The following is a 26,701-nucleotide window of genomic DNA, read 5'->3' on the forward strand; positions in this document are numbered from 1 at the left end:
CACACTGCTGCCATCTCATACGCGCCGGAATCGGAAGTTTTCCTTTTTGGCAGTTTTGTTTACAGTTTCCGTATGGATTGGTGTATATTTGGGTGTGGTAGTGTAATGGTGTCATATGAATTGTATGCTTAAAGGGTAGTTATACAGTATATACTAGCCAGGTTGCAGGATTGTGGGGCCAGCTGTCTTATACTGAGTGGCTTATTTGAAATGTTTTAAACTGGGTTAGGGACTTTTTTAGGAACAGAGTCTAATTTTTTCTACACAATAAAGATTATCGTTAGTATTTGAATTACGTTTGCCTTCGATAATATGACATACACTGATCTCTCTTTCTTGGATTGTGTAAGTGTTTCTTGGTATGTCAGTCGATGAGCACCCAGGATTAGGTGGCGCATATCCACCGCCCAACTTTGTTAGTTTACATTGACATGGGCTGTTCTGCACACCTTTGACATAGATGGTTTATCAGTGGTAACTTGTAGACAACTTTGTAGACTGAGTGCTGATAAAGAATTCTTGGTCACTGAGTAATAAGAGTAAGCAATGCGTATTTTGCCCTGCCATTAAGATAACATAATCTGAGATTACCTTTGACATGTAATCAACTACTTCTGTCTGCATGAATAATAATTTTCTTGTTAAGCTATCCTTTGTAGAATTATGCAGGACTAGATCTTCTGTTGTATCAATCTAGCTGACATTTTATATTGCTGTAAAAGAAAAGGTTTAAAGGGCAACTCCAGCAAAATGTTTTTTTTCTTTTAAATCAACTTGTGTCAAAAGTGCCAGAGATTTAGAATGTATTTCTATTAAGGAATCTCAAGTCTTCCAGTACTTGTCAGCTGCTGTATGTACTACATGTCTAGGTCTATGACATACAGCAGCTGATAAGTACTGGAAGACTTAAGATTTTTTTTTAAAGCAGTAAATTACAAAATCTCTGGCACTTTCTGACACCAGTTAATTTGAAAGAAGATTTCACTGGAGTTGCCCTTTAATGGTTTTAAAGGGTCAATGCTATGATATGAAACACATTTGTAATCCTGTCCGCAGTTGCCGGTCCACGATTACAGGGTTACTGATGTGTGACTGAGACCTAAGGGTGCATTAACACATACAGGATCTGCTGCAGATTTGCAGATATTAATGTATGTGTGGATGCATCCATCCTTCAATTAAAAAGTATAGAAATGTCTGTAAAATGTTCCTAGACTGAACCACAAGTGTCCCTCTTTGGCCGTCCAACAAGTTAGGAGATATGGGACAGTTTCTATGGCAATTTCCTGGTGTTACCTGCATCTTTCCACACTGATCTGTGGGGAGATTGTGGCATTGATCTTTTGAGATCTTTGGAACAGTGTACCCAAGGATCTGGTCCCATCAAAAACAGTAGAGGGCTTCAAAACAGGCTTAGACAAGTTCTTAGACCAAAACAACATTAATGCATATGTGTAGAATCTACCCATAACCCACCCCCCTTCCCTCCATCCATCCATCCCCTCCTTGGTTGAACTTTATGGACATGAGTATTTCTTCAACCGTGTTAACTATGTAACTATGAGTATGGTCAAAATCCTTTTTTAGGACTGTGTTATATTCCAGTAAACCATTATGCTTCCAAGTTTTTGTTTTAGAAAAAACAACCACCATTTTACAACCATCAGTTCAGATTTATTATGGCATTTCCAGCTTTTGTATTGAAGTAAAAAAACTCACAAATTTCCGCTGCGAAGCACAAAAATAAAGAGGACACATTGAACCCAATGGAGCGGGTGGGGGTGTAATGTGCATAAAACCTGGAGTGAAATAAGGGCAAGAAGAACAAGGCTATTTTCATGGGATTTCTTCAGTATGAGGCATCCTAGACCATCACTTGCTTTTTTCAGCTTCCAGGGAATTAATCAATGCTCCTTTGAATGCTACACAAAAAAAAAAAAAATTACAATCATAGAAATAGAGTTCTTGGGGCATGATACCTACAACAGCGGCTACCAGAAACCAGTCATAGTACAAGTGACCCCAACCAGAAACACCCAGGTAGCCCTTAAAGTCTCACATTTTCTAGTAACAGATTAACACCACCGAGCTATGAGAAAAAAATTCTAATTGACTGGAAATATATATATATCTCTAAAGCTTAGAAGGTCAGATAACAGGTAAAGAAACCTAGTGATCTACATGAAATGGCCATAGTATTTGTCTATTGCCAACATTAACTGGCATACAAAGCAGCTTGTGCACAATGCTCACATCTTACTATTGAACAGAAATAAAATACTTCAGTTAGATTAAATCAGAATTAAAAAAAAAATGATTTGCCTAGATAACAAAAGTACTGCTAAATCCTTGACAAGACACATGGGGGGAAATGTATCAAGGGCTTTGTGCCCATTTTTAGGTAAATAATTGGATTTTTTTTGGAAGTTCTATTTATGAACCAGTATTCGACAGGAGGCCATTTTTTACATGCAATTTTTTTTTAATCTGCCTGTTTTCAGTATTCACCCAAAAGTTTGCAAAATCTGGGATTAGCGCCCAATTTATCATTCTGCGACAAAAGTCGCAGAAACAGGCACAGGCCTACGTCTGGTCAGTACCAGGTGAATATGCTTGCCCAATTTTTGCTACTTTTTGTGCTACTTAGATACATTCACTATGGCAGTACTACATTTTAATAAATCAGTCAAGATATTGGAACAAAATATCCACCAAGATATTGGAACAAAATATCCACCAATCCTGATTAGAAGAGTCACACACATTAGACTCCTTAGTAAATGTCCCACTTGGTGTTTTAGTTGTCAAATACAAATTTTCACACGTTAGAATGAATCTGTGAATCTGCAATTCATGTTCCTCACTGCTGAAACTGTTAGACAGCCATTAGGTCAGGGAGACACATGTCTGTCTGTGCTTCTATGACATAGAAAAAAATGCTTTTATTCTATAGTAAAAGGGGTCAAAGGGGCGTTTCCAAGAACATGAAATGCAGAAGTCTGGAGCACCTCCTCCATCCATCCCTGACCCTGCTTGGGACTCAGCCTCTGGCTGTCAATCAAGCAGGGGGGGGGGGGGAATAGGAGGTCTCTGACTCTTTATGCTAGAGAATAAAAGTATTTTTCTACATTCTGAAGGTACAGCTGGATATATGAAAAGGTACCAGGTGTCTCATTGTAGGTCAATGAGACACCTGGTACCTTTTCATATATCCAGCTATCTAACAGTGTCAGCAGTTTGGAATGTGAATCACAGCAAACAAATTTTCTCTAAATATGTTTTGAACAACAACAAGGCTTGTTGTATGAATGTATACATATTTCTAAGCAATAAGGGCAATGGGCACAAGCTGCAAGGGCTCTTGACAGACTATTTAGGGTGGACATGTAACATTCTACTAAAGTCTACGACACAGCAGACCACTGTACTATTTAATACAGTCTTTGTTTTAATGGAATGCTCCCCTAAATAAGGACCTTGCAGGGGTAACTATATAATACATAGTCACAATGACCCCTCTAAAGTGGCAGCTTAAAAGGAAACTGTCAGGTACAGAGCTGCAGACACAGGCAGATAGGTAATAGGAAGATAAAACAAATGATGTCTGTCTTTGCTCATGGTCATATGCAAAGTTATAACAATGCATTTTTCCTCGGAAGCAGAAGTGCCACACCTATCGCAGCTCTGTACCTGGTACAGAACTGACAGATTCTGTTAGCATACCTCATAACCAGTTATTCTGCGAGATCAATAAGCATCTCAGAGGTTCAAGAATTTAAAACTCTACAAATGAGAGATATTTTAGGAACTAGGGTGCAGCCAAACAATGCAGCCAAAGTATCTCCATATAAATTCAATACCCATCAATCAACAGGTCGTAACTGTTAGTGCTGCAATGTCTGATACCATGGAATGACTGACAACCCTCAAACAAAAGGAAGGCGTTCAACACATTTTAGTACTTTGGTCTGCTGAAGGACATCTAGTGTACAGCAAGAACGTTTACTAGCCAGTCACTGTAGAAAACCCATAGGCCCAGATTTACTAAAACCGTATAAATCTTCCACGGTGCAAACTTCAACTAGACAGTCTTCAAATGTGCCACGTTTGGGTGTCTGAGGCAAACTACTAATTATGGCATCAATCGACTTGCCAAATCGATTTTGGCACTCAAACCCAAATTGTGGGCCAAAATTTTAGGTTATTTTTGGAACACATAGGCCACATCCTTTTTATCTTTCTTTTGTCGTAAAATATTAAATTATGTTATTAGCGTGAAAAAATAATAATTGTGGTGAAAGTTATGTGCGTGTTTTTGGTGCAAAACTGCACCAAAATTTTAGCACATCTGCAATAGTAAATCTGAGCCACTACGTGTAAATAAAACAAGAGACTTTCAAAAACTTTCATAAACTTCATTAAAGAGCTCAGCTTGGAGTAGGCAGTTTTCAATTTAAAATAATACGACTAGATTTCCACATCAAAACATCATTAATCTATGATCCTGGCAACAGGGCTGTGGTGTAAAAAAACTAAACTGTAAAATAAATTTCAGAGAACTGGACACCACTATACTAGACAAGCAGCAAAGTAGCATGTCTTGTAGTCTGAGATTGTGTGGCCTCCTGAATTACCGTAGTTTAAGTGGTGCAAATATTACTAAAGCAAATATTGTCAGGGGGCAAATAAACAAAACAAAAAAACAACACACCAATGGTTTTCTACTCATTAACAATTGTTTTATCTTTTAAAGTAGTTTTTCAGTACTTTATTAAATCTATCCTCAGGCCTCCAATATTTGGTTGTGAGGGGTTAATCACCACCACCGCCAAGTCCCAGAAAGTCCTTTATCTGTAGAGCTGCATTCAGGCAGCCTAATATAAAGGTGTGGATTGTGAGGGCTAGCTGTATCTGCAGTTTCAGTACACAGCACTACAAATGCTGGAACATATAATATAACTAACAAGTAAAACCAAACTGAGCTCTCTGTCTGGAATTAGGTACATACAGAGGTGCTGGGAAGAGCCTGTTGGCCTCCCACTGGAGCCAGAAGAGATCTGCTGCTGGATAGAGTCTGCAGTACTGTAGCGTTACACAGAAAGGAAAGAGATCGATTTAAAAAAAAAAAAAAAAAAAAAAAAAAAAAAAGACAACAAACAGAAGATGGGACAAAATCTTGGGCCACATTGGCAGAACAACATACCTTGTCTTGTGACATTTTCTGCTGTGTTGAGAGCCTGACCACCAAGATCACTTACTACACTATCTACAGTTTGATGATGCTTTAAAAACAATGGTCGGACAAAGCGGCTGTATATGGTTTGTGAGCCATTCCATGGAAAAGGAGCCATGCACCAGAGCAGGAAAGCACACTGCAAGACAAATTTGGTAGTGTTAAATATACTTAGAACCCTGGTACTCCTCCAAACCTTCCCCCAGAAACAGCACTACTCGTCCATGACCTGTGTTACTTAACTCTTAGGGTACTATTACACAGGTCCATGGGGGCACGATAATAACAGTAAACGAGCGTTTGTTTACTGGGCCTAATACACGGCCCGATAATCTTTTAACAAGGGCTGCATGGACATTGTTACCGATGTCCTTGCAGCCCTTGCTAAACTGGCATACATTACCTGCAGCTTCAGAGCGGCCTGTCTTAACTGACAGGCTGCTCAGCCAATCACTGGCCGCGGCGGTCCAGGGCTGTGATTGGCTGAGCAGCCTGTCAGCTAAGACAGGCTGCTCTGAAGCTGCAGCATGTGGGACCCGGGCTGAAGAGGAGCTAGAGGAGCCCTGGACCATGGATAGGTAGTGCATTTATTTTGCAAATCGTCAGCCGCGCACAGCTATTACACGTAGCAGTACGTGGTCGGTGGCCGACAATTATAGGTCAGAACCTATATAATTCCTATTCTGAAACATATACTATCTGGATAACAAGTGCTACTTTGTAGATCGTGGTCTTCCTTTTTCTCCATATGCCAAACTGACTGCTTTGGAGTTGCAGTAGACCTTTTCTCTAATTAAAAGGGTTACATTTTTTTTGTTAAAAGTTCTGAAACAATGCAATATAAATTTGCTAACTTGCTCTCTTATGCTACTTTACACAGAATCAATTTTAGCTACAATATTAGGCTTCTGTTTAAACCCTTAAAATAGGGCATGTCAAATTCTTTAAGAAGGACAGGTATACTTTAAGCTGGCCACACGTTTTATAGCTGTCAGCTGCATGCTTGCCCAGTCCCATACATGTGTGCTCTATTCAGATCACATCTGCTCTCAAAGGGAAGTGGAAGGAAGCCACGTCCTGACTCCTCTGGCAGCGGCTTAAATTCCCCAAAACAAAAGGATCAGGCAAATCTGACATCTTTCCCTTAATATCTTGGAGAACATCTGGAAGCAGCTATACACATTAGTCAGCTGGTCCCACAGGTATTATCCGGTCCAGCAGACATTTAGCTCATGTGTATAGACGCATTTAGGGCCCTATTTCACCAACAGACCTCTGACAGATTTTTGCAGCCAAAGCCAGAAACTGTTTTTAAAAGAGAAATCTCAGTCTTTCCTTTATGACCTGTTCTCTGTCTATAGTCTGTTCTTGGTTTTGGTTGCAAAAATCTGTCAGATAAATCTGTTGGTGTACTAGGGCTCTTAGACTAGATTCCCAAAACAGGAAATTGATGGCCTTTCTGGACGGCCATCATTTAGCGGCAAAAGACAGCTGCAAATAGTGATCATGAACATGATTTATAGTAGTTATTACCAATAGACAGCTGTCATTTTCCCGTTTTGGGAACATAGCTTAAACACTGCATTACACCGCCTGATGCCTAGTGTTAGATCGGTGCTCACTTATTGAGCCAGTTACACGTCTTAATAATCGTGCAGTAACATTGTTAGCAATGTCTGTGCAGCCCTCTCCTTAAAGCGAATGTACCATTTCAATTGAACAGCGTTTGCACAGGAAAGTTGCTGCCGGGGTCCTTTTTTTCAACCACAACCCGGTTCTCGCGCACGACGCCTGTCTATTACCAGGCACCGGCCAGGGCTAAACACCATTCTATTGCTTGTATTGCTTTAAATGTATAATACATTTTATACATACCTATCCAGCCACCACTGAAACTTCACAGCCGATCTCTGAAGTGACAGGCTAGTCAGGCAATCACTGGCCGCTTCACTGACCCATCTGAGCAGCCTGCCACTAGAGACCGGCTCAAAAGTTCCAGCTAGGAGAACATCGGGACCGAGGACAGGATTGCCAGCCAATCATTTTTTAGCAAGTTGAAAGACAATAATCAGCCGATAATAGTTTCTTCGGCTGATCGTTGTCTATTACACAGGGCCATAATCAGCTAGATTACCGCTCCTGTAATAGGGCCTTAAAAGGGGTTGTCCAGCGAAAATCTTTTTCTCTTAAATCAACTGGTGTCAGAAAGTTATGTAGATTTGTTATTTACTTCTATTAAAAAATCTCAAGTCTTCCCATACTTATTAGCTACTATATGTCCAGCAGGAAATGTTTTATTTTCAGTCTGACACAGTGCTCTCTGCTGACAGGAACTGTCGAGAGCAGGAAAGGTTTTCCATGGGGATTTCCATAGAAAGCCACTCCTTTTCTGGAAAGTTCCTGTCTCGGCCAGAGATGTCAGCAGAGAGCACTGTGTCAGACTGAAAATAAAACATTTCCTGCAGGACATATAGTAGCTAATAAGTACTGGAAGACTTGAGATTTTTTAATAGAAGTAAATAACAAATCTACATAACTTTCTGACACCAGTTGATTCGAAAAAGATTTTCACTAGACAACCCCTTTAACTTTGCACTCAGTGTTAAAATTCCCAAACTATGCAGTTACAGTATCTTCTCACCTTTCCCAGATAGTAAAAGGGAAACCAAAAGAGAAATATATCTGAAAAGAACTCCACGACACTAAACACTCCGTAGACTACCCAGTATGTCAGCCATATTGTGTCATCCTTTTTATCTTCACTTTCAATGGCTTTAATCCTGGTAACGAGAAAGCACATGGATGCTTATCAATTTTTTTTTTTTTACAAAACTCTAAAATTAAAAAAAAAAAAAAAAGTGCTGGTGGGTCCAAAAGGAAATTTCATGGTGATCATGCTCCCCCTATGAGAACAGCATAATATAGCACCAGTTTCCAGTGGTCTTTTGCAGATTCAATCAGTAGTTTTGGAGTCACTGTGTATCGGAAGAAGCTTGTCATACACTGGCAGATGGGGGCAGCAGCACCTGAAAACTCTTCTAATCTCTGCTAGTGACAGGCAAGCACTGCAAACTTCACATTGTAAAGGTCCTTTTACATGGCCACATTTGCTTTAAGTTTTCCAAAATTACTGATGGGATCTCAAGCAACAGATCACTAAAAACAAAACATCTGTTAGTATATTAGGCTACTGTTAGTATAGTATCTGTGAAAGATTCCCCTTAAGGATCACTTCCCCAGTAAAGTCTAAAAATGTTTAGAAAAAGCAGAAACCAGAATTTGAATTTCTATAATTACTGTAGAGTTTAAAGCATAACTGTCATTTCAGGGTCATTTTTCTGAAAACAATAAATATCTATCTATAGTACAAGCAATTTTAAGAAACTCTAATTTTCCTAGGTCCCTTCTAACATCAGAAGAAGCAGGATTTCTGTGTCCATTATGTGTCTATGGAGAGGGGAGGGGCTGTTAGAAGTGACTGAGCACAGAGCAGTCCTGCACAGCACAACACCCTGCAATCTTCTCTTACCAAGTTCCTAGATAAGGACTGACCTTTCTAACCCCTGAAGCCAGCGTTTTAGGTGCCCAGACGGTCTACAAACAGCTGACCTTCATGTCTCCTCTTCCATCTGCCTCGGCCCCTTCCCCCTCCATAGGGATATAATGGAGACAGCAGAACCAGTCTTCACTGGCTTCTATGTAATGAAGACGTGTTTGCCCGATAAGGCACAAATAAGAAGTCAGGGGGGAGGCTGGGAAATTGCTTCTTGAGCACAGAAAGGCTTTTTTGGCTAATCAAATCTATTACAGAGTTTCTTAAAAACACTTATACTACTGATTTCTGCAATAAAAAAACCAAACATGACAGTTACGCTTTAAAGTGTAACTATTATCTTGCCCGTGCGGCAGGATATGCTTTCAAAATGCTCACAGGTCCATAGTCCGTTCCTAACATGACCCATATACGGAACAGGCAGAAGCTCCATAGACTGCACTGTAATACACTTACAATGCAGTCTATGGAGTTTCTAGCAGTTCTGTAGACCAGTCACATTAAGGCTAGATTCACACGTACCGGATCCGCAGCAGAGTTCACGCTGCAAATTTGCAGCGAAATCTGCTGTGGATCCCTTGCCTGTTAGTTTCTATGAGAATACATACTTACAGCGCAATTGACAGCCAATCAGTGGCTGTTGCTGGGCAGCACACTGATTGGCTGAGCAGGATGTCCAGCCGGGAACCCCTGAAGCAAGCCGGAGTATAGAGCACGTACAGTATGCTCCGGCCAGCGGGGGGTTGACGGGGTCACTTACATACTTGCAGCGGGCTGTTAGTTTCTACATACTCGCAGTGAAATTAACAGGCAAATGGTCCGCAGCGGATTTTGCTGCTGATCCGGTACGTGTTAAACTAGCCTAAAAGCGGACTATGGACCTGTCGGCATTTCAGAAGCATATCCTGCAGCGCAGGCATGATGACAGTTACCAGGGTCGATTCTAGCTTTTCTGCCGCCTCTCACATTCCCCATACAAGAACTCCAGCACTCCCATGTCCCCCCATTCAACATGATTAATGCCTCAGCTGAGTATCCTATCCTGTGACCTGACAGCAGTCTAAACTGCAGGGACCTCAGAGCAATAGTCAGGGAGAGAAGATCCAGGACAGGCACAGTGCAGCATCGCAGTGTGTATGGGACAGCACTATAGATAACAGTGTGCGCCGTGTGGTGACCAGATTTTTTTTTAACTGTTTGAGCCACTATGGGCCCCCTGAGAGCTTCAAAACAAACAACAATCTGCAACTGCTGACCTCAGGAGCCGGAGAAGAACCATAAAAACTGGCTACTCTGTTAACTCTTTCAGTACTGCAGAATGTAGAGTATTACTGTGCATCACTTACATTCTGCAATATAGAAAGAGTTAACAGCAGAGCAGAACATTACTTTTATGCCTCTTTTCCTGCTCTTGCACTATGCTGAGGTCAGCTCGGAGTTCGGCAGTGCAGAGAAGACATAATATAGCGTCCCCGCTGCTGTTAACATTTACTTTTCTACAGTGTGTAAGTGATGGCAGAGTGTAATAACTCTGCATTATTGAAAGGGTTAACAGGAGGAGACACTATATCTATGTCTTATGTGATGTGAATACGAGGCTTCCAGAGCCTCCTCAGCGCTTCTCATGAGGCAACTGACAGGAAACACGGCTGGGCACTGAGCCGTAACTAGTTGTAATGATAAGGACACAGGACGCTGATGCCGCCCCCCTCAAGGGCGGTGTTATCTGCCGCCTGAGGCGAAGACTTCACCTCGCCTCATGGCAGATACGGCCCTGACAGTTACACTTTAACGGCGACCCTCTGCACTGAACATGACAAACATACATCAGTCAGCCATAAATATAAACCACCTGCCTGATAATGTGTAAGACCCCAGTGGCTGAGAGGTGCTTTGTATGCAGGGCAAATCACTGAGCTAAATACCGGGAAAGTGTGGGAGACTGCTTCTCCACTCGGCACTCCTCCTCCCTTCCTGAACATCAGCCCTAGGAAGAGGAGGCTGGAGCTGCAACTACTCCAGGCTATGATGGTATTGAAATAAAAATGTTGGTATCGTGATGATACCAACTATTTAATTTAGATACTGGAAGCCAATATCATAAAAGTTAAAAACAAAAAACACACATACACGAGATGACAAATTTTGGCCATTTTTTTCATCAACAAATGTTTATTGGCTATGTTTATTGAACACCAAAAACCATGCACATTGCCAATGGTTAATTTGGAGTTTTTCAGAAAACATTTATTTTACTTTTCAAACCCCTTACGATATTTTAAAGAGACTGTCAGCAGGTTTATGTTGTCCTACCTCAGGGTAGCATAAACTAGTGACGGAGAAGCTGAACAGGATGATGTATCACTTACATTGTTCTGTGCAGCTAATCCAGAGATATCCTCCTGAACAACATATACAATAAGTAGGCAGCATTTATGGAAGCAAACCTAGTGACAGATTGCCTTTAAGGCCTTGTGGCTAGTGAGCAGGGTTCTGTTCCTCTTAGGATCCATTCACACATACAGTATCTGAAGCAGATTTGATGCTGTATTCCATTCCATTATTTAGTTACATTGATATCTGCATCAAATCTGCAGCAGATTCAGTATGTGTGAATGAGAGGGACCATTTAGGTACCTTCACACATAGCGCATTGCAGCAGATTTCACACACAGAGTCGCACAGTAAAATCCTCTGCAATACTGAGTACCATTAAAGTCTATGGCATTCCTTTCTTGCAAAGCATTTCTATACCACTGAGAATGTAGTGACAGTGTTGTAAAACTTACTTGTCGGCACTCCCACCTGGCCTCAGCACTGCTGCAGTGTTCAGTGATTGCTCACTGAGCCAATGCAAAGACAAAATACCTGCACAGGGATGAGTTGGAGCAGTAGCCTAAAATGGCAGAGTGGCCCACAGCAGTAGTTTTGCGACTACTTAAATGATCACTAGGACCGGTGGGTGGAGCAGTGAATACTAAACATCATCAAACATTACTAAACATTGGCAAATGTGTTGAATTTTAGCAATGGTTGGGGGGGAAGGGGGCATAAATATAGCTGCATGGGGCATACCTGACCACAGGGGATAAATCTGGCTGCATTGGACATACCTGGCCACAAGGGGGTAAATTTGGCTGCATGGGGCATACCTGGCTACAGAGGGTTAATCTGGCTGCATGGGGCATACCTGACCACAGGGGATAAATCTGGCTACAATAGGTAAATCTGGCTGCATGAGGCATACCTGGTTACAATGGGCATATCTGGCTGCAGGGGACATACATGGCTACCATTGACACTATATAGGACCAAGGATGTGTAATGAAACTGTATTTACACTGGACTGCACTGGCCCACAGCAGTAGTTTTGCGACTACTTAAATGATCACTAGGACCGCTGGTAAATCCAGCTGAACACGGCATACCTGACTACAGAGGGTTAATCTGGCTGCATGGGGCATACCTGACCACAGGGGATAAATCTGGCTACATTAGGTAAATCTGGCTGCATGAGGCATACCTGGTTACAATGGGCATATCTGGCTGCAGGGGACATACATGGCTACCATTGACACTATATAGGACCAAGGATGTGTAATGAAACTGTATTTACACTGGACTGCATACAGTATAAGTGCCCTGTATCACAGAGGCAAATAGTTAAATCTAGGCAGGAAAGTTACAAGCATAGTAAGGGTATGTCCACATTACAGAATCCCGGCGGATCACCCGCTGCAGATTCTGCAGCTCGCCCCGTGCGCATCTCCGCTGCTCCCATAGGCTTTATTATATGGTTTGCAAGATTCCGCTGTCCACCCGATGAATAAACCAGCTCATTCTTCGGGCAGACGGCAGAATCTGGCAAACCATAGAATGAAGCCTATGGGGCCAGCGGAGATGCGAGCGCTCACCAGCGTCTGCGAGCTACAGAATCTGTGGCGGGTGATCTGGATTCTGTAGTGTGGACATACTCTAAGTGTGTTCAGAAGAAGGAAAAGCAATAGGTATAGATATTTTTACTGTGTTTCTTTACTTTGTGCGGCAATGTGGATCTGTGTATACAGACAGCAGGGGGAGGGGAGCTGGCCACACTGCACGGATCTAGCTGCAGTTGCTGATTCAGCTACTAAACAAAATGGGCTGGTATTGGGGACACAGATGTGACAAGTTACAGATTTCCAACCTAATATACTCGACCCTACAGTTGTGGCCGGGGGTTACAAATACAATATACTCCCAATCCCTGATGACAAACACCCCCTTTAATGGGACCCAACTAAAATATAACTTCTAATCTTACTCACGAATAAAATCTGTGTATCAACTGGTAGAAAGAAAGCTTTAAAAACACAACAGTGGAACTGCTAACATATATAGACCACATGCAGTAGAACCCCCTGCCGGCCGGTACAAACATTACCAGGTCGACGCTTTGGGGGTTCCCGGCTGGACTTCCCGTTCAGCCAATCTGTGTGCTGCCCCGTCACAGTCATTGTTTGGCTTTGCGGGACGTCCAAACGCCGGGAGCCCCCGAAGCAAGCTGGAGCGTGGAGCAGGTAATGTATGCTGTGGCAAATATGTTTTATGATGTACAAAATAGGAACAGGGGTGTGACTTAAATACTGTCACTACAGATAACTCTTGATATGTCAAAAGTTACTGATCACAGCTGAGACCTGCTCAGGAGCTATAGCCATGGAGAGATCACTGCAGCACTCCCCGGCCAGCTGCTCATTTCTTTACTATCATCTTAGACTTACTATGAAAAATATTGACAGAATTAGCGGCCAGTGAGTGTCGCGCTCTCTCCACTGCTATATCTACAATGCAGACGTGGCAACAATAGTGCGCGGCTGTCTCATGTGTTGATCACCTGACTGCTCTAGTATTTGAGAATCCCTGATGACTGTGGCTACCACATGGGCTTTATGCTGGCAGCAATTCCAGGTGCTGGCTGCAATGATTAATACATGCGACAGACGCATGCCATTACCGCTGTACCTAACAGCTGCCCCGGACTGGCAAAGTGTGTAGGTGTATGGGAGGAGTGGGGAGGCTGACAGCACCTAATGTGTATAGCCAAGCACCCAGCAGCTGTACAGACATGACCGATACTCCCTGATGATAATCCAGGGGATCCGGATACTTACGACCTGTAAGCAGGATACACAAAGCCAATTAAATTGCAGACAAGAGAAGCCCCATAGCCAAAGACAAGGTACAAGCCCAGCGAGCAGATGGAGCCTAAGAGACAGAAGCGTGCAGGGTTAGTCATACTTATTTTATACATATTATTAGAGAATATGATAGAAGAAAGCTTGCGTTGTCTTAGATCACACAGAAGAATTAGTGATAAATACCCAGTAATCCCCCAGTACCACCAGGCAGCGTAAGCTGTGCAGCAGGTTCATGAGATTAGTGTCACCCCTCCCCCATTATAAGCACTGAGGACTACCTGACACCACTGCTATACCTGACACTATACTGTACAGGGCAGCACTGCTATACCCGACACTGTACAGGGCAGCACTGCTATACCCGACACTGTACAGGGCAGCACTGCTATACCCGACACTGTACAGGGCAGCACTGCTATACCCGACACTGTACAGGGCAGCACTGCTATACCCGACACTGTACAGGGCAGCACTGCTATACCCGACACTGTACAGGGCAGCACTGCTATACCCGACACTGTACAGGGCAGCACTGCTATACCCGACACTGTACAGGGCAGCACTGCTATACCCGACACTGTACAGGGCAGCACTGCTATACCCGACACTGTACAGGGCAGCACTGCTATACCCGACACTGTACAGGGCAGCACTGCTATACCCGACACTGTACAGGGCAGCACTGCTATACCCGACACTGTACAGGGCAGCACTGCTATACCCGACACTGTACAGGGCAGCACTGCTATACCCGACACTGTACAGGGCAGCACTGCTATACCCGACACTGTACAGGGCAGCACTGCTATACCCGACACTGTACAGGGCAGCACTGCTATACCCGACACTGTACAGGGCAGCACTGCTATACCCGACACTGTACAGGGCAGCACTGCTATACCCGACACTGTACAGGGCAGCACTGCTATACCCGACACTGTACAGGGCAGCACTGCTATACCCGACACTGTACAGGGCAGCACTGCTATACCCGACACTATACAGGGCAGCACTGCTATCACACTATACCGGGCAGCACTGCTACACCTGACACTATACAGGGCAGCACTGCTATCACACTATACCGGGCAGCACTGCTACACCTGACACTATACAGGGCAGCACTGCTATCACACTATACCGGGCAGCACTACTACACCTGACACTATACAGGGCAGCACCACTATCACACTATACCGGGCAGCACTACTACACCTGACACTATACAGGGCAGCACCGCTATCACACTATACCGGGCAGCACTGCTACACCTGACACTATACTGGGCAACACTGCAGTGAGGTGCCGGCACACACCACAGAGCCTATGCAGGCCGCCGGGCACAGGACAGGTGCATCTACTATCATCCGGCTTAGTGTCCCCATGTAGCCCCATGATCACACCGTCCCGGTACAGAGCAGTGACGCGTGTATATGTAGTACTGGTCCGTGCTCACCAGTCGCCAGATAATACTTCTTGATTCCGGTTTTCTCCTCCGCCTTCCCCAGCAGCCTGGACACTATGTTATCCCCGTTCAGGTAGTTGTTGATGCGCTCCCGCAGGGACGGCATGGCGGCTCCACCGAGTACAGCGCGGCACACAGGACGGCTCAACTGATGCCTGACCTGGAGCTACGTGCATCACGTGACCATTTGGCAGCCAATGGATGGCGGGGGCGTGTCCGCAACCTACAGGTGCAGGAGTCTGCCGGCCGTGCCCGCATAGAGTACACGCTGCGCTGTGTTACTACAGGTGAGCAGAGCCGCAGGTGCTCCCACTAGTGACGTGTACACAAACGATAAGGACAGCGGCTACAATGGCCCCCAAGCTCTTAAAGGGCCACGAACTTATAAGAACTCTGCTGGAACATAGTACATATTGATCCTATTGTTCAACAGTATACTTTTCACTCTATTCAGGTTGCGGTCAGTATGTCTCCTGACAGTGACCCATGAACTGCTCCTGATAAATTACCTTCTCTGTATGGGACCATCCCTGTCCCTGGGTGTGACCATCCCTATGTGTGATCAGCCTCACCTGTGATAGGTGAGAAGTATGTGATTAGGGCCTAGTTCACATCTGCGCCCTTCTTTCCTTCTCATTTCGTGACACTTTTGCCAGGGCTCAGATTAGGAAGCTCCCTCACAACCTCCATTTATTTTGCAGGATCTGAGTGGCCTAAAACATCCTACAATCAGTCATTTTTTTGTCTGCTCAAATCCTGGAAAATGAACAGAAACCTGACAGATCCCAATAAAGTCAAAGGGTTTTTTTTTAGTTAGTATCCAATCCAAAAACGTATTTTTGTGGCACCGAATAGACTCTTTGATGATGGCTTTGTCCCCATTTACTCCAATAGGTTTTACTCAGAACAGTTGTGCTCAGTTTTTGTCCAACCCTCCACCTCAGAGAGTCCACATGGTTTTTAGGGGGGTAAATGATGACGGATGTAAACCGAAGGGCTTTCCTTATGGAGAGCGGATGGGTAAGCTGCGGACAGACTGCTCTGGCACCAGCTTATGCCTTTGAGGCTGGCTCACACTGCCTTAAACTTTTGAAAAAACACCATGGAGTTTCCTTTTGTAAAAACACCAGCTGCCAGATGTTAGCTGGAGGTCAGTGGAATTTTATGATCTGCGTTTTTCCTCGCCTATTGCGTTTTGAGGCTTTTGCTGAGGGTGTAGCGTTTTTTCTTTCATAGACTTCAATAGGATTGTTCTGGTTCTCTCAAAAACACCACTGTTGTGCGTATGGCAAAAACACGTGTTTTGAAATAACCTCAATTATTTGCCGCGGCCATCCGCTTAATTTCAACAGTGTGTGAACATAGCTTTTCAGTATTTTCAATCCACTCCTGTTTTTTGTTGCAAAAATACTGTGTGAACATAGCCTTAGGCTTCCTTCACATGTACCAGATTCGCAGCAGATTTCACGCTGCTAGTTTGCAGTAAAATCCGCTGCAAATCCTTGTATAGTGAAGTTCAATGGATTTCATATCCGGAGCGTAATTTATTCCGCTGCCAGTATGTAACTCGGCCCCTTTAAACACCCCACACACACACACACACAGCCTGCAGCCTACATAACCTGTTTGGTGATGCGGCTGCATGCGAAGTTACCGGCGGTCCCCATCAGCCAATCAGCACTGATTGGCTGATGGGGACCGATGGTAGCCGGGAGCCTTATATGCAGCCACAGAGCAGGTAATGTATGCTGGTGAGGTTAAAGGGGTCGGGTTACATACTAGCAGTGGAATGAAAATTCTGCTGCGAGTATGTAACCCTATTGAACTACACTGTACAAGGATTCGCAGCAAACTCGCAGTGTGAAATCTGCTGCGAATCCGGTACATGTGAAGGCACCCATAAAGTGTATTGGGGCATTTAGAGAATCAGATTTCTCTAAGTGGCTCAGGCTGTTAGATAAACTTAGTTAATCTTTGGTCCATTATCTATAAGAAGGTGCATGGTATCACATTAAAAGTGTACCTGTCATCATAAAATAAAAAAAATAAAAAAAACTTTTGACATGTTAGAAATTTTGTTCAGACCCATACCAGTCAGGTGAACAAGCCAGGAGAAGTCTATGGAGTCCAACTCTTCACTGACACAGAGCGGACAGAGTACTGTGCTGCAGTCCCAGTTTCCCAGGACTGGAACTTTTCCCAGCACACAGAGAGGAGCAGTACGGAGTGGCAGTCAGTTAAACGTCAGCCAGTTGGTGAGCGGATTTTGGAGAAAACGCGCTTCAATTCATTAATACTGTAAATTCGCTCATCTCTAGTTCACAGTGATGTGTCTCACACACACCAGATCTTGCAGTGATGTCAAACATTCTCGAAGTGATGTCACACACAGAGGTTCTCACAGTTTCTCACTATGATGTCACACACACAAACCGAAAGGTTCTCACAGTGCTTCTTATTAAATCTTTATTAATTTTCAATATAAACAACCAACCCCCTTTAAAAAAGGAACATTACAAACTCTGAAAGGAACAACAAGTCTACAATGTTAAAAAAAATATATATATAAAAATGAATACTACTTGAAATTAGACTTGCGTGTATGTGATCTCTCTCAGAACTAGGGACACAAAGTCATCCTCCCCCACCCTAAATTTCTGATTTTCGGGTACGTTCACATGGCAGAATCTGCAGAGACTTTAAGCAGATTCCGCTGGGCGGCCTCCACTTGTAGCTCCACCTATTCCATAGATTCAATGATCTTTGCCAGCGAATTCTGCCGGCCGCCCAAAGAATTAAAGGGGTAGTGCGGCGCTAAGAAATTATTCACAAAATAACACACATTACAAAGTTATACAACTTTGTAATAACTGCCCTCATGCCATCCCCCCTCTGCTGCATCATAACTGTGCTCAGCCTCGATTGGCTGAGCACAGTTATGCTCAGCCAATCGCGGCTGAGCAGCTGATGACATGGCACACGTCATCAGCTGCTCAGCCACGATTGGCTGAGCACAGTTATGCTCAGCCAATCGCGGCTGAGCACAGTTATGGCGCGGCAGAGGGGGGCCAGCATGAGGGACAGCAGGAGCGGGTCGGCCGGCCTCCCGAAGATTACATTATTGTCAGAAGAAATGCGGACGGGGTTGACACGAATCAGCTATGTATAATGCACTACAGTTCCGGGTCCATGGGTGGGGGTCGGGGAACACGGGGAAGGGGGCCATTCACATACATAACATACATTACAAAGTTGTATAACTTTGTAATGTGTGTTATTTTGTGAATAATTTTTTAGCGCCGCACTACCCCTTTAATATGTCATTGAAGGACAACTCCGTCCAAAAGTATTTTTTAATATGTTTGCAATGTAATGTAAACTACACTTTATTGATAGACTATGCTTATGGGATAGTTTGGGGAGCAAGGACATTTGCTCCCCAAATAGAGGGCACCGAACAGGGAGAGAGGAGCCGGTGCATCTAACTACTTCCTCCCTCCCTGCTTGCTGCAGTGGGACAGATAGACACTACTACTCCTCCCATCATCTTCTCATAGTATAAGCAGATGATGGGAGGAGTAGTACCAGGGACATCCCCAGCACCAAGCCCCCACCACCGTCCCCACACCCGCCGCCAGTAACTTCACAGATCTGGCCCCAGCCACCTCCGGTAACCCTACAGATCTGTCCCCGAGCCACCCCACACCCCCACCGCTGCAGGATCAGTATACAGGGTGAGAGGACTGGTATAGGGTCCGTATATAGAGAGGACTGGTGTGTCCACTGTATACCGACCCCCCCCCCCCCCCACACACACACACACACAAACCAGTGCTCTCTATCCTGTACAGGCACCACGCACACCAGTCCTCTCCCCTGTATACAGACCCCCCCACACACTAGTCCTCTCTATCCTGTATATAGATCCCACACACACCAGTCCTCTCTATCCTGTATACAGACCCCACACACACCAGTCCTCTCTATCCTGTATACAGACCCCACACACACACCAGTCCTCTCTATCCTGTATACAGACCCCACACACACACCAGTCCTCTCTATCCTGTATACAGACCCCACACACACACACCAGTCCTCTCCCCCTGTATACAGACCCCACACACACACCAGTCCTCTCTATCCTGTATACAGACCCCACACACACCAGTCCTCTCTATCCTGTATACAGACCCCACACACACACCAGTCCTCTCCCCCTGTATACAGACCCCACACACACACCAGTCCTCTCCCCCTGTATACAGACCCCACACACACCAGTCCTCTCCCCCTGTATACAGACCCCACACACACACACCAGTCCTCTCCCCCTGTATACAGACCCCACACACACCAGTCCTCTCCCCCTGTATACAGACCCGCCCACACACCAGTCCTCTCCCCCTGTATACAGAGCCGCCCACACACCAGTCCTCTCCCCCTGTATACAGACCCGCCCACACACCAGTCCTCTCCCCCTGTATACAGACCCGCCCACACACCAGTCCTCTCCCCCTGTATACAGACCCCCACACACCAGTCCTCTCCCCCTGTATACAGACCCCCACACACCAGTCCTCTCCCCCTGTATACAGACCCCCACACACCAGTCCTCTCTATCCTATATACAGACCCCACACACCAGTCCTCTCTATCCTATATACAGACCCCACACACCAGTCCTCTCACCCTGTATACAGACCCCACACACCAGGCCTCTCACCCTGTATACAGACCCCACACACCAGTCCTCTCCCCTGTATACAGACCCCTTACACACCAGTCCTCTCCCCTGTATACAGACCCCCCACACCAGTCCTCTCCCCCTGTATACAAACCCCACACACCAGTCCTCTCCCCCTGTATACAGATACCACACACCAGTCCTCTCCTCCTTTATACAGACCCCCCACACACCAGTCCTCTCCCCCTGTATACAGACCCCCACACACCAGTCCTCTCCCCCTGTATACAGACCCCCACACACCAGTCCTCTCCCCCTGTATACAGACCCCACACACCAGTCCTCTCTATCCTATATACAGACCCCACACACCAGTCCTCTCACCCTGTATACAGACCCCACACACCAGGCCTCTCACCCTGTATACAGACCCCACACACGTCCTCTCACCCTGTATACAGACCCCACACACCAGTCCTCTCCCCTGTATACAGACCCCACACACCAGTCCTCTCCCCTGTATACAGACCCCACACACCAGTCCTCTCCCCTGTATACAGACCCCCCACACACCAGTCCTCTCCCCTGTATACAGACCCCCCACACACCAGTCCTCTCACCCTGTATACAGGCCCCACACACCAGTCCTCTCCCCCTGTATACAAACCCCACACACCAGTCCTCTCCCCCTGTATACAAACCCCACACACCAGTCCTCTCCCCCTGTATACAGATACCACACACCAGTCCTCTCCTCCTTTATACAGACCCCCCACACACCAGTCCTCTCCCCCTGTGTACAGACCCCCCACACACCAGTCCTCTCCCCCTGTATACAGACCCCCTACACACCAGTCCTCTCCCCCTGTATACAGACCCCCTACACACCAGTCCTCTCACCCTGTATACAGACCCCCCAAACACCAGTCCTCTCCCCCTGTATACAGACCCCACACACCAGTCCTCTCCCCTGTATCCAGGGGGATCCATCTTACTGTCAATATTGGAGCTTCCTTCCCTCTGAGCATACACCAGTGGATAGCGCAGTAGCTTGCTGCTTCCTGCTTCTAACCTTAACATAACTCCGCCCCTACTGAATGAGACCCCGCCTCTTTGCTGACATCACACTCAAAGGAGAGGATACACTCTAGCATCTATCTCAAGCTTTGGGGCACTGTGCACCATGCTAAAGGGGGGTGCCGCACTGACCCTGCTCATCTGGCTGCCCTTGGGGTTGGCTCTGCGGGTATACACAAACAGCTGGGCGGTGAAAGTGCCTGGAGGCCCCGAGGAGGCGGACAGAATAGCCAGGAAGTATGGCTTCATCAATAAGGGCCAGGTGATGACTGCAGCAGATTGGTCCATAAAGGGCCATGTACACACTGTGTTAGTGTGGTACTTGGCGGTACATAGATGCTGCAAAGGAACCCGGAGGCCTAGTTTCCAGATTTAGCAAACCTAATCCTATATGGGACTGCCTTACATCCTTTACAATTGGTCCTTTCAGAAAAGACACCTGGACTCCATGGTTGCTATGGGCAATGGCTCAAGTTTCCTTTGCTTTTCATCATTTTGCCCAGTAAATCTTTTAGATGGTTGTAATGGGGGGGGGGGGGGGGGGGATGTTATTAGGTCAGTCTAAGGCCCTATTCCACCAACAGATCTGAGGACAGATTATCTGCCAAAGATTTGAAGCCAAACCCAGGAACAGACTATAAACAGAGATCAGGTCATAAAGGAAATACTGGATTTTTCCTCTTTTCAAATCCACTCCTGGGTTTGGCTTCAAATCTTTGGCAGATAATCTGTCGTCAGATCTGTTGGTGGAATAGGGCCTTAAGGTTGCCTCTACTCATGCAGATTTATCTGACAGATTATTGAAGCCAAAGCCAGGAATGGATCTGAGAAGAGGGAAAATCTCAGTCTTTCCTTTCTGACCTGATCTCTGTTTATAGATGTCCTTAATTCACACATTTATCAATGTTTTTTGTGTAGCTGTGGTGTAAATTGTGAAACAAAACAAAAAATTAATCGCTTATTTGCTTGCTTTTGAGTAATTTTGTAAACGGCTGATAAAGACGTGACAATTTATTTTATGGCTGTAAAGTTGTGGACAAAAGCCATTTTTCTATTGAGAAAATACAAACATGTTTTGACCTTTAAAGTGAATGTACCAGTTTGCTTAGTAAATTTTTTTTTTTTACTACCCGGTCGGCACAGAGATCGCAATGACACTGTCCATGTTTCAAAATGCCGCCTGGTTCCCACAATCAGTGCCGATTTCTTCATGTGCACCAACCTACTCTATTTACTGAAGGCGCGCCAGGTGCCCCCAATGTAATAATATCCCCTCCCCTTAGTGACACCCCTTCGTTAGAATCAAGTCTGGGCACTTTACCAAGGGGAAGGTATACCATTACAGTGGGAGTGCCAGGCTCGCCTCCAGTGCATAGTGCGGACTGGTGCACATGAAGAAACAGGCGTAGATTGCAGGAATCAGTGGCGTTTTGAAAAATGGAGCACATCACCAGGGCTGTGGAGTCTGTAAGCCTTTATAAGAAATGTTATGTCTATTGCTGTCTATGTCCAAGAGGCTTGTAGTAAAGTATGATGTTAAATGCTGTGAACAAAAGGCAAGATGGCAGCAATAACATACAAAAATGAAATAAAAAAATTACAAACAGAATATAGAAATGGATTAGAAAAAAAAAACATGTTTTAGTATCTGGTAAATAGGTGAATTCAGTTGAAAATGCTGAACGTTTTTTAGGGTAGAAAACACAAATAAAGAAAATAATGTGTTTGCATAAATATGCACACCCTTGGAAAAAAAATTAAATGAACTGGTGGCAGAAAGTTATACAGATTTGTAACTTTGTTCTATTTGGTAATCTCAAGTCATCCAGTACTTATCAGCTGCTGTATGCACTGCGGGAAGGGGTGTATTCTTTCCAGTGTGACACACTACTCTCTGCTACCACCTCTGTCCATGACAGGAACTGTTCAGAGCCGTAGCAAAGTCCCATAGAAAACCTCTACTGCTCTGGACAGTTCCTGACACGGACAGAGGTGGCAGCAGGGAGAACTGTGTCAGACTGGAAAGAATACACCCCTTCCTGCAGGACATACAGCAGCTGATAAGTACTAAAAGACTTGAGATTTTTAAATAAAAGTAATTTACAAATCTGTTTAACTTTCTAATACTACTCTTACATGTCTGTGATATATAGTCCATAAGCAGGCCATATATTACAGACTGAACCCTCTCATGGTACTCTGTGCATCATAATTTAATATGATGCAGTGAGCTCCCAAATGGCTACAGCTGTTTGCTACTAAACTGGCACTTCTCTGTCAGTTTAAACAGCTTAGTGTTTACAGAGGTTTGGGGGGAAAAGTCAGTAATGTTGGCTCTTGGACCGTCTATTTTCTGCTGCTGTTGTGTTATGAAAACATCCGCTGATGTGCTGCTTCCTCCGGAAATGGCCAGTCAGCATAGATTCTATACGGTCTATGCTGACTGGCCATTTCAGGAGAGAGCGTCACGTCACAGAATGTTTCCAAAACACTGACATTGGTGGAGAACTGGTGGACCGAGACCAACAGCTGCGGGGGAACAGGACAGGTAAGTATACATTACTGACATGTCCCCCGCAGCCCTGGTAAGATGTCCAATTATGAATTTCTCCTGCACAACCCCTTTAATTATTCCTGTATCATACTAAATTATGATGCAGGAAGTCCCATAGAGTTCAGTCCATGATATACAACTAGCTTGCGGACCATAGATCACAGATGTATGACTCTAGCCTTAATTGCAAAAACGCTCCAAGGTTTTTGTGGACTCTTTCTGGGCGGCTGTCATATTAGTGTGAAAAGACTGCCGTCTGTCGGTAATGATGGCCGCTTATGATGCTCGATAACATTATTTGTGGCCGTCATTTGGCACTAACATAATGGCCGTCATTTTTTTATGCATTTTTTTTAAGCTCAATCTAAAAAACCACATTGCATGCATTTTTTTTTCCAGTGGTTTTCCCTCCAGTTTTCAAGCCTCCTAATTAGAGATGAGCGAAGGGGGTTTGGGTTCGAGTCCATCCGAATCCGAACGTTCGCCATTTGATTAGCGGTGGCTGCTGAACTTGGATAAAGCCCTAAGGCTATGTGGGAAAACATGGATATAGTCATTGGCTGTATCCATGTTTTCCAGACAACCTTAGAGCTTTATCCAAGTTCAGCAGCCACAGCTAATCAAATGCCGAACGATTGGGTTCAGATCAACTCGAACCCGAACCCGGTTCGCTCATCTCTACTCCTAATAAACAACCTGATCTTCAGACAGTTTAGCTTCTGATCGTGTAAGCAAACAAACTCATTCTAAACACAGCTAAAATTAGAAATGATTTCAATTGGTTTTTAATGAAATTGTACAGATCACATTGAAGGTGGATATGAATCTGGAATTGTAATTTGTCTAGGTCTGGCATTGTAGCCGGGCTTTAAAAACTTTTTATATCCACTCTTTTACATCAGAAGAAGCGTGCCACTATTTTTCAGTATAAATCCAAGTGAAAAAACTATTTTTCTTTTATTATCGTTTTATTTACCTCTCTAAGAAGACAATTTAAATTGTATAATCAACTGTTTCCTGAAAAATCTAATTGCTGGCAGATGACAGGAATGGTACTGTACCTAGTATATCACAAGGGCGGTGGCACACACAGAATGGCTTATCTTTTTAATTCTGTAAACTATAACTCACAAACATTTTACTGTACATTGTTGCAGGTTTTTAGTGTGTGTCACATGTGACCGTGGCCTAATGTAGATTATGGCCCTAAGGGCCCTATTACACCAACACACTATCTGACAGATTTTTGTAAGCCAAAGCCAGGAATGGATTTGAAAAGATGAGGAATCTCAGTCATTCCATTGTTACCTGTTCTCTGTTTATAGTCCATTCCTGGCTTTGGCTCAAAAAAATGTCAGATAATTTGTTGGTGTAATAGGACCCTTAGGCTGGGTTCATACACAGTATATTTCAGTCAGTATTTGGTAAGTATTTTGCAACCTCAACCAGGAGTGGATTGAATTGGATAGAAGCCATATAACGGTAAAGAACTGCCATTATTTCAATACAACAGCCGTTGTTTTAAAATAACAGCAAATATTTGGCGGCCATCCACTCAATTTCAACATTGTGTAAACATAGCCTTTCTGTGTTTTCAATCCACTCCTGGTTTTGGTTGCAATATGAGGACCACCCAGCCTTAGGCTATGTTCACACTACGTATATTTCAGTCAGTATTGTGGTCCTCATATTGCAACCAAAACCAGGAGTGGATTAAAAACACAGAAAGGCTCTGTTCACACAATGTTGAAATTGAATGGATGGCCGACATTTAATGGCAAATATTTGCTGTTATTTTAAAATAACGGCTGTTGTATTGAAATAATGGCAGTTATTTACTGGTATATGGCGGCCATCCACTCAATTTCAACATTGTGTGGACAGAGCCTTTCTGTGTTTTTAATCAACTCCTGGTTTTGGTTGCAATATGAGGACCACAATACTGACTGAAATATACGTAGTGTGAACCTAGCCTTAAAGTGTAACTGTCATTTAATATTTTTTTGCAGAAAACAATGGAAACCTATGGAGGGGGATAAGTGAGCAGGAAGAGCAGACAGGTAGCCCTGCAGTATGGAGACTGTCTGGGCAGATAAAACGCTGGATTCACAGGTCAGAAAGCTCACTGCTGGTCTGGGAGCTTGGTGAGAGAAGATTGCAGGATGATGTGTTGTGCAGGGATGCCTTTTCTCCTCTCCATGCTCGCTCATCCCCCTCGGCAGACCATAATGGACACAGAAATCCTGCTTCTTTTGAGGGAGGAAGAAGGAAAACTGCTTTTTGAGTAAGGAATGAAACTCTTTTGCTGAATAAAACCTGTTACAGAGTTTCTTACAATTGCTTGTACTATTGATATTTATTGATTTCTGAACATTTTCGCTTTAACCCCTAGCCGCACCAGGCAGTTATAGTACGTCCTGGCAGGAGGTTACTATCCGCACCAGGACGTACTATAACTGCCCGGCTCCCGGTGCTCACTGTTTACATAAACAGTGACCGGGAGCCGCAACTAAACTGTCAGCTGATAGCTGACAGATTAGTGTAGCTGCTGCTGGACCCCCTGAAGGGGTCGAGCACAGGCGATCACCGGCATCAGTGGATCGGTAATGATCCACGGATGCCAGTGAAATAAGCAGTAAACCCCCGGTCTCTGCCGAGTTCTGGGATCCGGGGGAAGCTGCTGCCGTTCGGACCCCGCCCCCCGCTGCCGTGTGTTCCTGATTTCCCCCCCGTTGCTGTGTCCTGTATCCTCCGTACCCCCCCTCCCGTGTCCTGTGTCCTCCGTACCCCACTTCCTCCCGTGATGTTGTGTCCTGCGTCCTCCCCTGATCCGTGTCCTCCGTTCCTCCACCTCCCCTGATGTCGTGTCCTCCCCCGATCCTCCCCCTGCTGCTGTGCCATCCGGCCCCAATCCCCCCCCATCCATCCATCCATATACAACCACCCACCCGC

The 26,701-nt window shown here is 44.8% G+C and overlaps 2 protein-coding genes across 6 annotated transcripts in view; one reads left to right on the forward strand and one right to left on the reverse strand.

Annotated features, from left to right (window-relative positions):
* Window positions 1–1,652: 1,652 nt before the first annotated feature.
* REEP6 (receptor accessory protein 6) lies at window positions 1,653–15,635 on the reverse strand. 2 transcript variants are annotated; one of them, XM_069962454.1, is made up of 6 exons: window positions 15,423–15,635; window positions 13,940–14,033; window positions 7,875–8,013; window positions 5,204–5,372; window positions 5,009–5,082; window positions 1,653–1,922 (listed from the first exon to the last, which is right to left on the reverse strand). In XM_069962454.1, exons 1-6 carry the CDS (start codon window positions 15,535–15,537, stop codon window positions 1,905–1,907), a joined length of 609 nt encoding a protein of 202 aa, XP_069818555.1. In that variant the 5' UTR covers window positions 15,538–15,635; the 3' UTR covers window positions 1,653–1,904. The 2 variants fall into 2 exon arrangements, with proteins under 2 accessions (XP_069818555.1, XP_069818556.1); XM_069962455.1 differs by lacking the exon at window positions 5,009–5,082 and having other exon boundaries at window positions 15,423–15,627.
* A 29-nt stretch (window positions 15,636–15,664) lies between these two features.
* Window positions 15,665–26,701, forward strand: part of PCSK4 (proprotein convertase subtilisin/kexin type 4) — a 64,105-nt gene continuing 53,068 nt past the window's right edge. For 3 of the 4 annotated variants that reach the window (XM_069962448.1, XM_069962449.1, XM_069962453.1), the window contains exon 1: window positions 21,254–21,457. In XM_069962448.1, the coding sequence (XP_069818549.1) occupies window positions 21,302–21,457 (156 nt within the window). In that variant the 5' untranslated portion in view covers window positions 21,254–21,301. Of the gene's footprint in view, window positions 15,719–21,253; window positions 21,458–26,701 lie in introns of those variants that run through there. The other variant, XM_069962451.1, reaches the window with a different exon arrangement.

This window comes from Dendropsophus ebraccatus, chromosome 3 (genome assembly GCF_027789765.1).
Source record: "Dendropsophus ebraccatus isolate aDenEbr1 chromosome 3, aDenEbr1.pat, whole genome shotgun sequence".
NCBI classification, from domain to species: domain Eukaryota; kingdom Metazoa; phylum Chordata; class Amphibia; order Anura; family Hylidae; genus Dendropsophus; species Dendropsophus ebraccatus.

Bases quoted from the DNA above. Each gene is read 5' to 3' on its own strand.
- REEP6 (XM_069962454.1), bottom strand. From the start codon at position 15,537: ATGCCGTCCCTGCGGGAGCGCATCAACAACTACCTGAACGGGGATAAC. The intron at 8,014-13,939 runs GTAAGTATCCGG...TCTCGTTACCAG, and splicing joins GTGTATCCTGCTTACAGGTC to GATTAAAGCCATTGAAAGTG. The intron at 5,373-7,874 runs GTGAGAAGATAC...TTTGTCTTGCAG, and splicing joins CCTTTTACTATCTGGGAAAG to TGTGCTTTCCTGCTCTGGTG.